Source organism: Macaca thibetana, chromosome 5, assembly GCF_024542745.1.
Source record: "Macaca thibetana thibetana isolate TM-01 chromosome 5, ASM2454274v1, whole genome shotgun sequence".
NCBI lineage: Eukaryota > Metazoa > Chordata > Mammalia > Primates > Cercopithecidae > Macaca > Macaca thibetana.
In genome coordinates, this window is record NC_065582.1 from 134,630,787 (window position 1) to 134,644,167 (window position 13,381).

At 42.5% G+C, this 13,381-nt stretch overlaps 1 protein-coding gene across 2 annotated transcripts in view; it reads right to left on the reverse strand.

Moving 5' to 3' along the window:
- Positions 1-1,931: 1,931 nt before the first annotated feature.
- TMEM150C (transmembrane protein 150C) overlaps positions 1,932-13,381 on the reverse strand; it is an 87,914-nt gene continuing 76,464 nt past the window's right edge. For both annotated transcript variants that reach the window (XM_050790180.1, XM_050790179.1), the window contains exons 7-8: positions 9,134-9,311; positions 1,932-4,490 (exon numbers count right to left, since the gene is read on the reverse strand). In XM_050790180.1, coding sequence (XP_050646137.1) covers positions 4,282-4,490; positions 9,134-9,311 — 387 coding nt within the window. In that variant the 3' untranslated portion in view covers positions 1,932-4,281. The remainder of the gene's footprint in view (positions 4,491-9,133; positions 9,312-13,381) is intronic.

The window sequence follows — 13,381 nt, forward strand, 5'->3', positions numbered from 1 at the left end:
TATTCTGAGAGCCAAGTAAAAAAGTTTTAAGCAGAGAGGTGGCGAGGGGGTGATCAAATTGTGAAGTGTTGCTTACGGATCTAGGTACCGTAAGAAAAGCACTGAGAATTGAATAGTGCCAACCCCACAGATGGTCCCTTTCCTCTATTTCTGAATTATGATGGCTTCTCTAATGATTCTTTGGAATTTGCACCTCAAAGGAATGACAATGACTAAAGAAGTTGAGGATCCTGTGGTCACTGGGCTGTTCACAAATGCATCTCCCATTGTGGGCACATGGTAGGAGTGCCATGCATAGAGAAGGCCACTCGGTTTCCTTAGCCAGTGAAATGTAAGCTAAGTAATGTTTGCCATTCCTGGCAGGAGCTCTGAGAGCCAGGGAGTAGTCTGCCACATTTCCTTGGCTGTGAGCAACTGTGGGAACATGTGCCAAGAGGAAACGTCTATCAGCCAAGGTCGGAGTTGTTACAATGAGCAGAACCCCCTGCTGAACTTGGATAGACATCCAGTATGAGAAATAAACTTTAGTTTTATTAGTTTTATGTTGGGACAGCAAAACTTAACCTATCCCGAGGAAGCAATGCCTGAATACAAAAATAATATAAACAGTGGTATCCAGTGTCCATTGATAACCAGTAGATTATACATTTCAGGATACAAAAATTTTACTTTTCCACACCAGGGGTAGAGAAAATCCAGCAAATAACATAGATGATAAAACGTGGCCTCATTGTAAGTTTGCTTTTTTTTTTTTTTTTGAGATAGAGTCTTGCTCTCTCTCCCAGGCTGGAGTGCTGCCAATAGTGTGATCCCGGTTCACTGCAACCTCCACCTCCTGGGTTCAAGCAATTCTCCTGCCTCAGCCTCCCAAGTAGCTGGGATGCCAGGCACGCACTATCACGCCTGGCTGATTTTGTATGTTTTAGTAGACAGGGTTTCACCATGTTGACCAGGCTGGTCTCGAACTTGTGACCTCAGGTGATCCGCTTGCCTCGGCTTCTCAAAGTGCTGGTATTACAGGCGTGAGCCACCACGTCTAGCCGGTATTATAATCTTATGGGACCACTGTCTTATATTCAGTGCGTTTTTGACTGAAACATTGCTATGGGAGCATGGCTATATTTGGTCTTTGTCCCCAGTTCCTGCACAGAACTTCTAAAACCTTTGAAGTTTACTGAGAGAGGTATCTTTTGTTCTACATAATGAGTCCCTTTTGATCACACTTGAGTTTATGCTAATGAGGTCACTTAGGGTGGGGCCCCTGGATAACCTCAGGCTCAGGCTGGTCAGCAGGAACACCTCCTGATCTTTGAGCTTTGGGGAGAGAGGGCATCTGGAGATCCAGCTCCATAAAATAAACTCTTGAATGGTAACATTTGGAGAGCTCCCAGGTAGATGAACACAGCGAGGTGCTGGGAGGATGATGCGCTCTGAGCGGGCGTGGAGCTCCAGGCACCTCCCCATGCCTTGCCCTCTCTGCTTCTTTTCAGTTTGGCTCGTCCTAAGTTGTAGCCTTCATCATAAACCCTCAAGTGTAAGGATTTTCCTGAGTTCTGTGAGCTGTTCTAGCAAATTATTTGAACCTTAAGCGGGTGGTGTGTGGGAGCCCCTTCGACTTTGTAGCCAATCTGGACAGAAGTGAGGGTCACTTGTGGGCCCAGTATTTGTGACTGGCAGTGGAAGTGAGGCAGTCTTGTGGGACTCAGCCCTTAAACCTGTGGAATCTGACACAAACCCCGGGTAGTTAGTGTCAGAATTGAATTGGAGATACTCAATTGGTGTCCGGGAAAATCACAGAATTGGTTGATGGTGTTGGAAAACACCCTACCAATATAACACGTAAGTTAATTTTTAACATAATATCTGACAGGGTTTTCACATGTTTTAATATTAGAGAAGAAATAGTGGTGTAAGAGACAAAGAAATCACAATTATGCATAAAAGAATTTTATTTAGTGGCCAGATCCCAATGAATAATGTCAGTCATTGCTTGGTTCTGCTAAAATGTATTAGATATATTCTTAAGAAAGTGTACAGTTGCATCACCAAAAGCTGTTTAATTTGGATTGTGTAGAATAAAAGAAAACTACATAAGTCTTTGTTCTTTGATAAAAATTTTAAAATATAAAAAGGAAAAAAAGAAACCCAAAAGCAGTATTCAAAACTAACAAATGTCACCTTGGACTATTTACAGTAAGACGCCTTTTTGACAGGACAATCTTGTTCTCAGCTTGTTCCTTTCCTCACATTTTACTTACAGGGATTCTCACTCCCCCATCTTATCCCTATTCATGACTTCTTCCATTCTTGTCTCACATGAAACAGCCATCTTCCATGCTCCCTCACGCATCTTTGAGTCTCTCTCTGACACTCCTTTTTCCTACTCTTAAATTATCAATAATTCTATTCAACAGACATTTATTGAGCACCTAATACGTGCCAGGCACTGTGCTAAGAGGTGGGGAAAAATACAGAGATGAAAAGACATTGACCTTTTCCTCAAGAAGTTCAGATCTTGGGTTGAATTAAAAAATGTTTTTCTTTTTTTTTTTTTGAGATGGAGTTTCGCTCTTGTTGCCCAGGCTGGAGTGCAATGGCTTGATCTCGGCTCACCGCAACCTCTGCCTCCCAGGTTCAAGTGATTCTCCTGCCTCAGCCTCCTGAGTAGCTGGGATTACAGGCATGCGCCATGACACCCGGCTAATTTTGTATTTTTTTTTAGTAGAGACAGGGTTTCTTCACGTTGGTCAGGCTGGTCTTGAGCTCCCGACTCAGGCGATTCGCCCGCCTCAGCCTCCCAAAGTGCTGGGATTACAGGCATAAGCCCCACACCCAGCCTGAAAAATGTTTTTCATATTATATTCCATGTAATCCCAGACCTCTATGGGGTCAATCTGGGGATTTCTTGAAAGAAAGTGCACTCATGGAGGGTCTGTCCACTTGGCTCACTCCAACATAGTTTGAATTTGGAATTCTGTTCTTCTTCATGAAGCACAGTCTCAAAAGCCCACACCTACAGTCTGAGTTCTGAACTCTCAGCAGGTGGGAACTGGGAACCGCGGGTTGGCTAGCAGGGGAGCCAGCTGTGTCCATTTGGTTTTTAGGAAGGGTATTCTTTTAATCGGATTCTATAAATTCCATATTTGAAAAGCCCTTAATCAAAAAAAAAAAAACCTACTAAATTTGAGCAAAAGATATGTATTAACAAAGTCTCCCCTGATTTGGACTTGCAACAAGATACTCTAAGGTGCCTATCTTTGATAAATGTCCAGCAGCAGCTCTTTTTATTACCTCTGCACATCCATCTTTCTTTCCATTTTTCTGTGATATTTTCATAGCTTCCAATGTAAGCCTGCCGGTGACCTATGTTTTTCTTTGATCATGGTTGAACCCAAAGCAAGCTCAGCTCTTGCATTTGGTCTACATCTTTGTCCATGAGGCTTAGAGAGACTCATGGTAGTTACTTAAAAGAAAAATAAACTATGAAATATAAAACATTGTACATGGCATACTATGAAAGCAAACACTAAACCATACCTTCACTGCCCCCTTCTTGTTCCAGGCCTGGCAGACCACGTCCCTACACATATTCACATTTGGAAATCATTCTCAGTTACAGTGCATCAAGTCCAGATCACGGTGGCAGGCTTTGCTCTCACAGTCTGTGGCATATGTCTCTCCTGGGATCCACGCAGCCGACCACTGAACAGCGAAGAAGGGGGCTTTCGTGGGAAAGTTCTACTCACCATGCCTTTCCATAGGCGACACAGGGTCACATCTCAATACAATTTCTGTCCTATTCGATGATACACTATTATCCATTCAAGAATATTAGTGCCAGATTGAGAACTTCCTCACGAGCTGGTTCCAAGCCCTTTGGACCTGAAGGCAACTTCGGGAGTTGGCATTACTCCCAAGGAACATTTGGCCTGCCCTACTCGGTAGGGTGCTTGAGACATGTGGAGAGAATGGGAAGAGGAGGGAGTGCTGGGAAGGGGAAGGATAAGACGTGATCATGCACAAGCTTCTTGCTCTGTCGTGCATATATTTTCAGTGTAACAGCGTGTATTTCGACACATAAGGGCTTGTGCTTTTTCATTAAAGAAATAACTCGCCCTGAAAAGCTCATTTGGCAAATGTGGCCATGAACGTGTGTGTGTGTGTGTGTGTGTGTGTGTGTGTGTGTGTGAAATGAGGTTCTGTGTCAAGTCCCGTGAGTGTGTCCTACTGGCCCCTCCCCCACCATCACACCCACCTCACCAGCAAGGAAAAACTGATGGGTTACACCTGGTCAGTCTGATACTCAGAAGCTTCTGACAGGCTTTCTGAGAAGCTTAGGAAATTCTCCTGGTACTCAGAGCAAACAATCTCATAGCGGTAATGCCGGAACTCCACGGCAAAGGTGCCAAAATAAGACAGGAAGCACATGACCAGGCCCCACTGGACCCTGGCTGCGTACATGTGGATGCTTTGGGCCATGAGGATGAAGTCTGGGGAGAAGCAGTCAAGGAAAATGCCCTCATCAGCCACATTAAAACTGGAATCTTTTCAGGGCAGAGACAGATTATAGGAAAAGTCTGGCTCTCCTCCTCACTAGCAAAACTGGTGGCCTGCTAGAGTTTGTTGAACAGGAAAATCTATATGAATAATAACAGTTAACATTATTGAGCTTCTATTTGGTGGTAGACATGCTTTTAGGTGCTTTCATGGATAGTATCACTTAATCCTCACAACAATCCTATTATCATTGTTTTTGTTTCTCTTTTTCACATGTTCTATTTGCCCTTAAATACTCTCTTATCCAAATAATTGTCAGTTTGTTTAAAAACAGGGAAACTGAGACCAAATGGGTAAGTAACTTACCTGAGGTCACACAGGTATTAATCGGCTGAGCTGGACTCAAACAAGCACTCTAACTCCTGAGCCATATATTCAACAGCTCTACTCTGTAGCTGCTTACAAAACTGGGAGATTAGAAATAAAGGATTACAATTCCAAAGTAATTAATTGGCCAGAAAAATAAAGCAATTTTTTTTTTTTTTTTGAGGCAGAGTTTCACTCTTGTTGCCCAGGCTGGAGTGCAATGGCGCGATCTCGGGTCACCGCAACCTCTGCCTCCCGGGTTCAAGCGATTCTCCTGTCTCAGCCTTCCGAGTAGCTGGGATTACAGACATGCACCACCACGCCTGGCTAATTTTGCATTTTTAGTAGAGATGGAGTTTCTCCATGTTGGTCAGGCTGGTCTTGATCTCCCAACCTCAGGTGATCCACCCACCTCGGCCTCCCAAAGTGCTGAGATTACAGGCGTGAGCCACCGCACCCAGCCAAAATAAAGCTAATTTTAAAAATATCACTGCAAATGGTGAGCCGAGACCAGCCACTGCACTTCAGGCTGGGTGACAGAGCGAGACTCCATCTCAAAAAAAAAAAAAAAAAAAAAAAAAAAAAAAAAGAAGAAAGCACGGCAAATTGCAAATGACTATGAATTCATAGCTATCATTATATCTGCAGAAATAATTTCGAACATATGAAATTACTAACTACTGACATGTAAGCTGTGTGTGGCTCTGCAGTGCTACTAACAGTGTCTGAGTGGCTGGCCCGTCTGTCTCTTCTAATTTTTACTATTGTCTTTCAGACAATACTGTATAGACTAGTTTCATTCCTCATATCATGTTTAAACTTGTATGATAAACAGATGAGGCCAGGTGGGGTAACTCACGCCTGTAATCCCAGTGCTTTGGAATGCTGAGGTGGAAAGATCACTTGAGCCCAGGAGTTTGAGGCTGCAGTGAACTATGACTGCACCACTGCTCTCTAGCTAGGGTGACGGCAAAGACCCCATCTTTAAAAAAAGAAAAACAGATGAGACTTTTATGCCTGGATACATATGGAATGTGTGTGTGTGTGTGTGTATCTGTATCTGTATATACACAACCGAATAAATGGAGGGAGGAGCTGGGAAGAAGGGTAAAAAGTTCATAGCATGCTTTAGTGAAAGGCCAAGTGTCTGAGGAACTAAATACATTTACTTAGAAAGATCAGAAATGTCTCCTTAGAATTAGTTTTATCTTCAAGACCTGAAATCGGGAAATTTTCAGAGAGCAAGAGTGTGAAATTACTTCAGCCAAACTTTGCTCTGACTGGACCTTAATCCATTCACCTGAGAACCGAAGGGGAAAAAAAAAAGATTCCACGTGTTCAGAAAGAGCATGAAACAGAAGCATTTGGTGAAAGCTCAAAACATGGGATAGGCCGGGCAAGGTGGCTCATGCCTGTAATCCCAACACTTTGGAAGGCTGAGCGGTGTGTATCACTTGAGCCCAGTAGTTCGAGACCAGCCTGGACAACATGGAGAAACCACGTCTCTACTAAAACTGCAAAAATTAGCCGGGTGTTGTGGTGTGTGCCTGTAATCCCAGCTACTCTCGAGGCTGAGATGGGAGGATGGCTTGAACTCGGGAGGCAGAGGTTGCAGTGAGCCAATATCATGCCCCTGCACTCCAGCCTAGGCGACACAATGAGACCCTGTCTGAAATCACAAAAAACACCTCAGAATAATTTAAAGCCTGCACATTCTTCTGAACAAGGGTGCAAAATATTGCCAAAGCAATATTAACTTATTACTTAAATTAATGGAGAAAGCATATCTCCTTATATCTTATATTGGCAGAGTTTTGATCTTTTTGTTCATAGAGTATTTATTAGGTTGCTAGCAAGAACCACGTTTTTTGGCTTGAACTTAAGTCCTTAAATGTTCTCTATCTAACGTGACTGTAGAGCATTGAAAAATCAGCAAAATGGTGAAATGGGAATTTGCGAATGAAGAAGAAATAAATAGTCCAAATACTCCACTAACTAGAGACTGGGCTCTGAACTATGTATGTTTTCATATTTTATTCTTTTCCCCCCTCATCTTAGGGTCTGCTTCTATTCATATTTTAAAGCTACTTTCTCTTTTTTTTTTTTTTTTTTTTTGAATTGATATACTTTGTTTTTTTCTAGCTATTTTTGAACTTATTTATATTTATTTATATTTCAATAGGATTTTGGGGAACATGTGGTGTTTGGTTGCATGAATAAGTTATTTAGTGATGATTTCTGGGATTTTGGTGCACCCCCCACCCAAGCAGTGTATAGTGTACCCAATTTGTAGTCTTTTATCCTTCATCCCCCTCCCATCCTTTCCCCTGAGTCCCCAAAGTCCACTGTGTCATTCTTATGCCTTTATGTCCTCACAGCCTAGCTCCCACTTATGAGTAAAAACATAGGACGTTTGCTTTTTCATTCTTGAGTTACTTCACTTAGAATAATGGTCTCCAATTCCAACCAGGTTGCTGCAAATGCCATTGTTTCATTCTGAAGCTACTTTCTCTAACTTGGGGTCCTGTAGTGGTTAAGAGTGCAAGAGCTGAGCCTGAGTTTAAATCTTGATCCACCACACATCATCTGTGTGATCTTAGGCAAATTAAACTTCTCTATGATTCACTGTTCTTACATGTTAAGTGAGGATAAAAAGAGTTGATACATTTAAAGTACTTAGAATAATGCCTAGCACAGTGTCTAAATATTGGTGATTATGATGACTAAAGATGTGTAATTGTGTTTTCTGTACAATATACCCTTTAGGAACCTTGACTCCTTTCTCTGGTTTCCTGAGGAGGGCCTTATTGGAGGGAACATTTATTTTTGCCTTTTATTTTTTGAGCCAGGGTCTCACTCTGTCACCCAGGCTGGATTGCAGTGGCATGATCACAGCTCACTGCAGCCTCAAATTCCTGGGATCAAGCGATCCTCCCCACCCAGCCTCCCAAGTAGCTTGGACTACAGGTGCACACCACCACTCCCTGCTAATTTTTCTAAAATAAAGTTTTATAGAGACCAGGTTTTGCTATCTTGCCCAGGCTGGTCTTGAACTCCTGGACTTAAACAACCCTCCTGCCTCAGCCTCCCAAAGTGCTAGGATTACAGCATGAGTCACAGCACCAGGCCTTTTTTATTGAGTGATTGTTAAAGACAGAGTCGATCTTAGCTCACTGCAGCCTCAAACTCCTGGGTTCCAGCAAGCCCACCTCAGCCTCCCCAGTAGCTGGGATTACAGGTGCTTGCCACAACACCCAGCTGAATTTTATATATATATATATATTTTTTGTAGAGACAGGGTCTCCCTTTGTTGTCCAGGTGGATCTTGAACTCCTGGCTTCAAGTGATCCTCCTGCCTCCACCTCCCAAAGTGTTGAACGCTTCTGATTGCTCCACGCCATGGAATGAGTGACTGATTTGATTGGTGGGATGGGAATTGGCAGGCTTCTATTGGACCACACTACCAGTAGGTGAGGTCACTGCACTCCATCCTAAGCTAGACTCTCTCTGGGATCTGTGTGGGGCTAAGCGGAGTGAGGTGCTCTCCTCTGCCTTTCCCTGGCTTCTCTGCTTGTTACTGGGTGGTTAAGTTGAATTCCAAGGTGTGAGAGAGGAGACCTGCAGCATTTTCCTTTCCAGGTTTACTAGGATAAAGGCTGATTTCTTCATCCCCATCTGGCTCCTAGCATCTACTCTCAATTAGTTCAAACTCTGAGGGGAGGAAGGGAAACGGATAGCACCCCAAAGCCTCAAATATTTGAGGAAAACTACACACGCAGCGCTAATCTAGAGCTTGAATTTGTCTTCCAGAAAAGCTTCATTGTTTTCCGGAAAGATATAAATGTATTGGTCCTCTGAAATTCATTTCAGAGCTACAAATGAAATGAAATAACAGGGCCATTAATAAAATCACAGATGAATTTTTTTAAGCTGGAAAGAAAAATGACAATTCTTTTTTTGGCTATGCATTCTCTGATTTTCACAAATAAGAACTTTTACATCATTAGTGAAAGGAGAGTGTATGACACCATTCCTGAAGACTGAAACAATCTGGAGAGGGCAGACCTTGTTTCATTTTCATTTCTCCATCTCCCCTTTGGCATGAAAAATCGGTCTGAGGGTTTTTGTTTTTATACCCATTTACCTCTGTTTTTCCTTAAGATTCTGAGATAATCTGGCGGAATATCCTAACCCACTGGGTTCTGCTACAGAGACAACTTCCTTGTTTTCATCTTACTGGCAAAAGAACCTTTTCACATTCAAAGGATACAGAGGACCACACAGAGAGTGATAGACGCCGACAGAATAACTCGTGGAATTCCAACTTTCCGTCCTTCATTCTTGATGTTGACCTTGAGTGTCAGTGCAGCCTGGATCCAGCAGGTCAACGTGCCAAATCCAAAAGTCAAGGAAGTTCCAACATTATGGATTTCTTCATCATTCGTGAGCTTAGGGATGAATGGATAATGACACATGAAAGCCCATTCAGCAAAGAAGACAGGCAAGTTGAATGAATATATGAGGGGAAAAGATAGGAAAACAAATATCCCAACAATGGGATAATAGATTGTAGAAAGATTAGTTCTTTGTTCTATTCTCAAATGGTTTGAACTCTGAGGGGATGAAGGAAATAAACAACAGCCCCAACCCTTAAAAACATTTGTTTAGAAAAAGTAAAACAACAGGAGAGTTACAGAAAAAGAAATGTTTCTACAAGCATACACCCCAAACTTTTCCAGGCTAAGAAAATGCGACCAGGGATTTGGACATGGTTTTTGCTTTGTGTGTGTGTGTGTGTGTGTGTTTCGTGTTTTTTTTGTTTTTGTTTTTGTTTTTTTTTTGAGACAGGGTCTTTACTCTGTCTCCCAGGCTGAAATACAGTGGCGTGATCACGGCTCCCTGGCTCAAAGCGATCCTCCCACCTTAGCCTCTGGAGTAGCTGGGACCACAGGTGCACGCCACCATGCCTGGCTAATTTTTTTGTTTTGAAGGAAAATTTGTATTACTTTGTTTTTTATGTACAGAAAACTCAACAGTGTACATTTAACCCAGCTTGGTGGTAAGTTCTTTAGCCTTTGCCTTTTTGAGCTTGGCAATGTGAGCTACAAACTTGGGACCCAGGAAATTGCCTCCCCAGCGACGGAGGATCTCATCGGATCTGTTGTTGTAAATGGTCCTGATAGCTTCCACCAGCTTAGCCAAAGCTCCTTTGTCTTCCAAGTTAACCTGTGTGAAGGTGACAGTGGAGCAGGTCTTCCTGTGGACTAGACGTCCCAGTCTTGCCTTCCCCTTGATAATGCAGTAAAAGACCCCCATTTTACGACACAGGGCAGGCAGGAAGACAGCTAGCTCAATGGGATCCACATCGTGTGCAATCACCACCAGCTGAGCCTTTTTGTTCTCCTCCAAGGTGGTGACAGTGTTAACTCCTGCTTGAAGGGCAGGTGGTCTCTTAGTGGGGACGTCTTCTTTGCCAGCAGCTTTCTTCTCAGCCCAGGCCAACAGCCTCTGCTTCTTCTCTTTTTTTTTTTTTTTTTTTTTTTTTTTTTTTTTGAGATGGAGTCTCGCTGTGTCTCCCAGGCTGGAGTGCAGTGGCGTGATCTGGGCTCACTGCAAGCTCCGCCTCCCGGGTTCACGCCATTCTCCCGCCTCAGGCTCCCAAGTAGCTGGGACTACAGGCGCCCGTCACCACGCCCATCTAGTTTTTTTTTGTATTTTTAGTAGAGACGGGGTTTCACCATGTTAGCCAGGATAGTCTCCATCTCCTGACCTCGTGATCCACCCGCCTCGGCCTCCCAAAGTGCTGGGATTACAGGCTTGAGCCACCGCGCCCGGCCATCTGCTTCTTCTCTTGCTTTGTCTCTGGTCTGTACCTGTGGGCTAGCGAGCGCAGCTGAGTAGCTGGTTGGCGGTCCAGGGCCTGGGTGAACTGGTTAATTGCAGGAAACACTTACAGAGGTTAATCACAGCCGCTTATAGAGGATGGCTGTCTGCCGTTGCAGCCTGATATAGCGGGGCAATTTCACAAAGCGAGTGAGGTCACTTTTGGGCTGGATGTCCCATCCAATGCCAAAATTTTTAGGCCTTTTCTCAAACCAGGGATTCACCACTTTCTTGGCCTCCTGCTTCTTCACAACAGCAGGGGCCGGAGCCACCTTCTTCACTTTGGCCTTCTTTCCTTTCAGCACCTTTGGCAGCGGGAGGAGAGAGCTAATTTTTTATCTTATTTTTTTTATAGAGATGGTGTCTCCCTGCGTTGCCCAGACTGGTCATGAACTTCTGAGCTCAAGTAATCCCGCCTTGGCCTCCCAAAGTGCTGAGATTACAAGCGTGAGCCATCGATCCTGGCCAATATATATTTACTGATGGAGGACAGCCAATTCTAGGCAAGTCAATATTTAATTGGCACAGACAACTAAAACCCTTTAAGCTCTGTTCTTCACTCTTACAAAACTGGCCCGTCTATGTAATGTGACTAATTCATTGTTTTTTGTTTTTTGTTTTTTTTTGAGATGGAGTGTTCTGTCGCCCAGACTGGAGTGCAGCAGCATGATTTTGGTTCACTGCAATCTCTGCGTCCCGGATTCAAGTGATTCTCCTGCCTCAGCCTCCCAAAGTGCTGGGATTACAGGCATGAACCACCATGATGCCTGGCCTAAGTAATTGTTTTTGTTGTTGTTATTGTTTGTTTGTTTGTTTGACACAGAGTCTCACTCTGTCACCCAGGCTGGAGTGCAGTAGTGCGATCTCCACTCACTGCAACCTCAGACTCCTGGGTTCAAGTGATTCTCATGTCTCAGCCTCCCAAGTAGCTGGGATTACAGGCATATGCCACCATGCCCAGCTAATTTTTGTATTTTAGTAGAAATGGGGTTTTACCATGTTGACCAGGTTGATCTCAAACTCCCAACCTCAGATGATCCACCTGCCTCGGCCCCCCAAAGTGCTGGGATTACAGGCGTGAGTCACCACACCCGGCCCTGACTCATTGTTAATGAGAATTTTTTTTTAGTTTTATTTTCCCATAGTAATAAGAAAAACTGTCACCTATGAGCTTTTGCCACATATAGAGATCCACAGTAGGACAACAGTATTTCAAGATTCATACTCAAGGCTTTTATAGAGGACTCCCATTTAGGTTATTGCTGTTGGGGGTTATAGATGTAAACTCCCCAAATCATTACCCACTGATATTTAAAAAATATATCCATCACTTAAAACTCTTTTTGTATTTTCATGTGTATATATACATATATAAATATGTAAATATACATATTTTTCAGATTATCACCATTAGATCATAATTTTTTTCAGTGAATAATACTTCACCAAGACTATCCACTTCTTCAAAAAAAGAAAAAGTCTATCCACGTCTTCATCAAACCTAGCATACACGTTTGAATACATATATATGTATTTGAGATGGGGTCTTGCTCTGTTGCCCAGGCTAGAGCACGGTGGTATGATAAAAGTTCACTATTATATATTTACATATTTTTAAAAAAATTTTCTTCCTTTTCCTTTTCTTCAACATATATTTTTTAATTGCACATATAGGAAAGTAAAATCTATTGTTGAAGATATGGCTTTTAAACCCATTGTGAAAGTATTATTTTTTTGAATTGCCATTGCCTTCAGATGTTTTGTTGTTTGACATTGTTGTCCTTTTACACTTTTTTCTATTGTTTTTGGCTGTAGGATTTTTACCTCTTTTTTGGAAGAAGCCATGTTTTCTCTCACGGTTCAAAAGATACATTTTCAAAATTATTTAAAATAATGATACCTGAAATCAAATTTTGCTTCTAGAAAATTGGTTTTCCAAGCTATATAAATCTATTCATTTATTATTTTTAATCTTTAAAACAAGATGATATAGTTACATAGTTCAAACTTAAAAAAATTATAATGAGGGATCGATTGAAAAGTCTGTCTCCCATCCCATATACTAGCCACCTGGTTTCTCCATGGGAAACTAATTTGTCATTTCTCATGTATTCTGTTATATTTCAGCAAACGTTCTTCATAAGTAGTGTCAACATTCATAGTCTTGAGTATTTGTGGTTCACCAAAGCCACCCAATCTTGGGGATTTTTCTAGGACTTTCGTAAAGAACAAAATGTGTTCTTAGTAACTCATCAAAGCCCTGGCTGAGAGAAACAATAGTGATTGAGCACTTTACAACATGCGTGTACCCTCAGCACAGGTCGGCAAGTGGGGGAAAGACTCCCACCAAAATTTCAGTTAAAATGCCCCATGCCTTGCCTTACATTTTGGATTGTAACAGGATAAACTCTCAAATATTCTCCTGGTAATCACTGCCTCAGCCCATATATTCTAAGAATGCAGTTTTCTGGTTGCTTAGCTGGATATAGATGGGAGATAGAATAGTTAGAGAAATTGGTGGGATTGCCCATTTACAACTCGCCAAGCAAAAAATACTTATTGGGTTGCTACTATGTGCCAGGGGAAGTCTTTGGGAATGAGTGATCCATTCATTTGGGAATGAATCAGCCAGTGC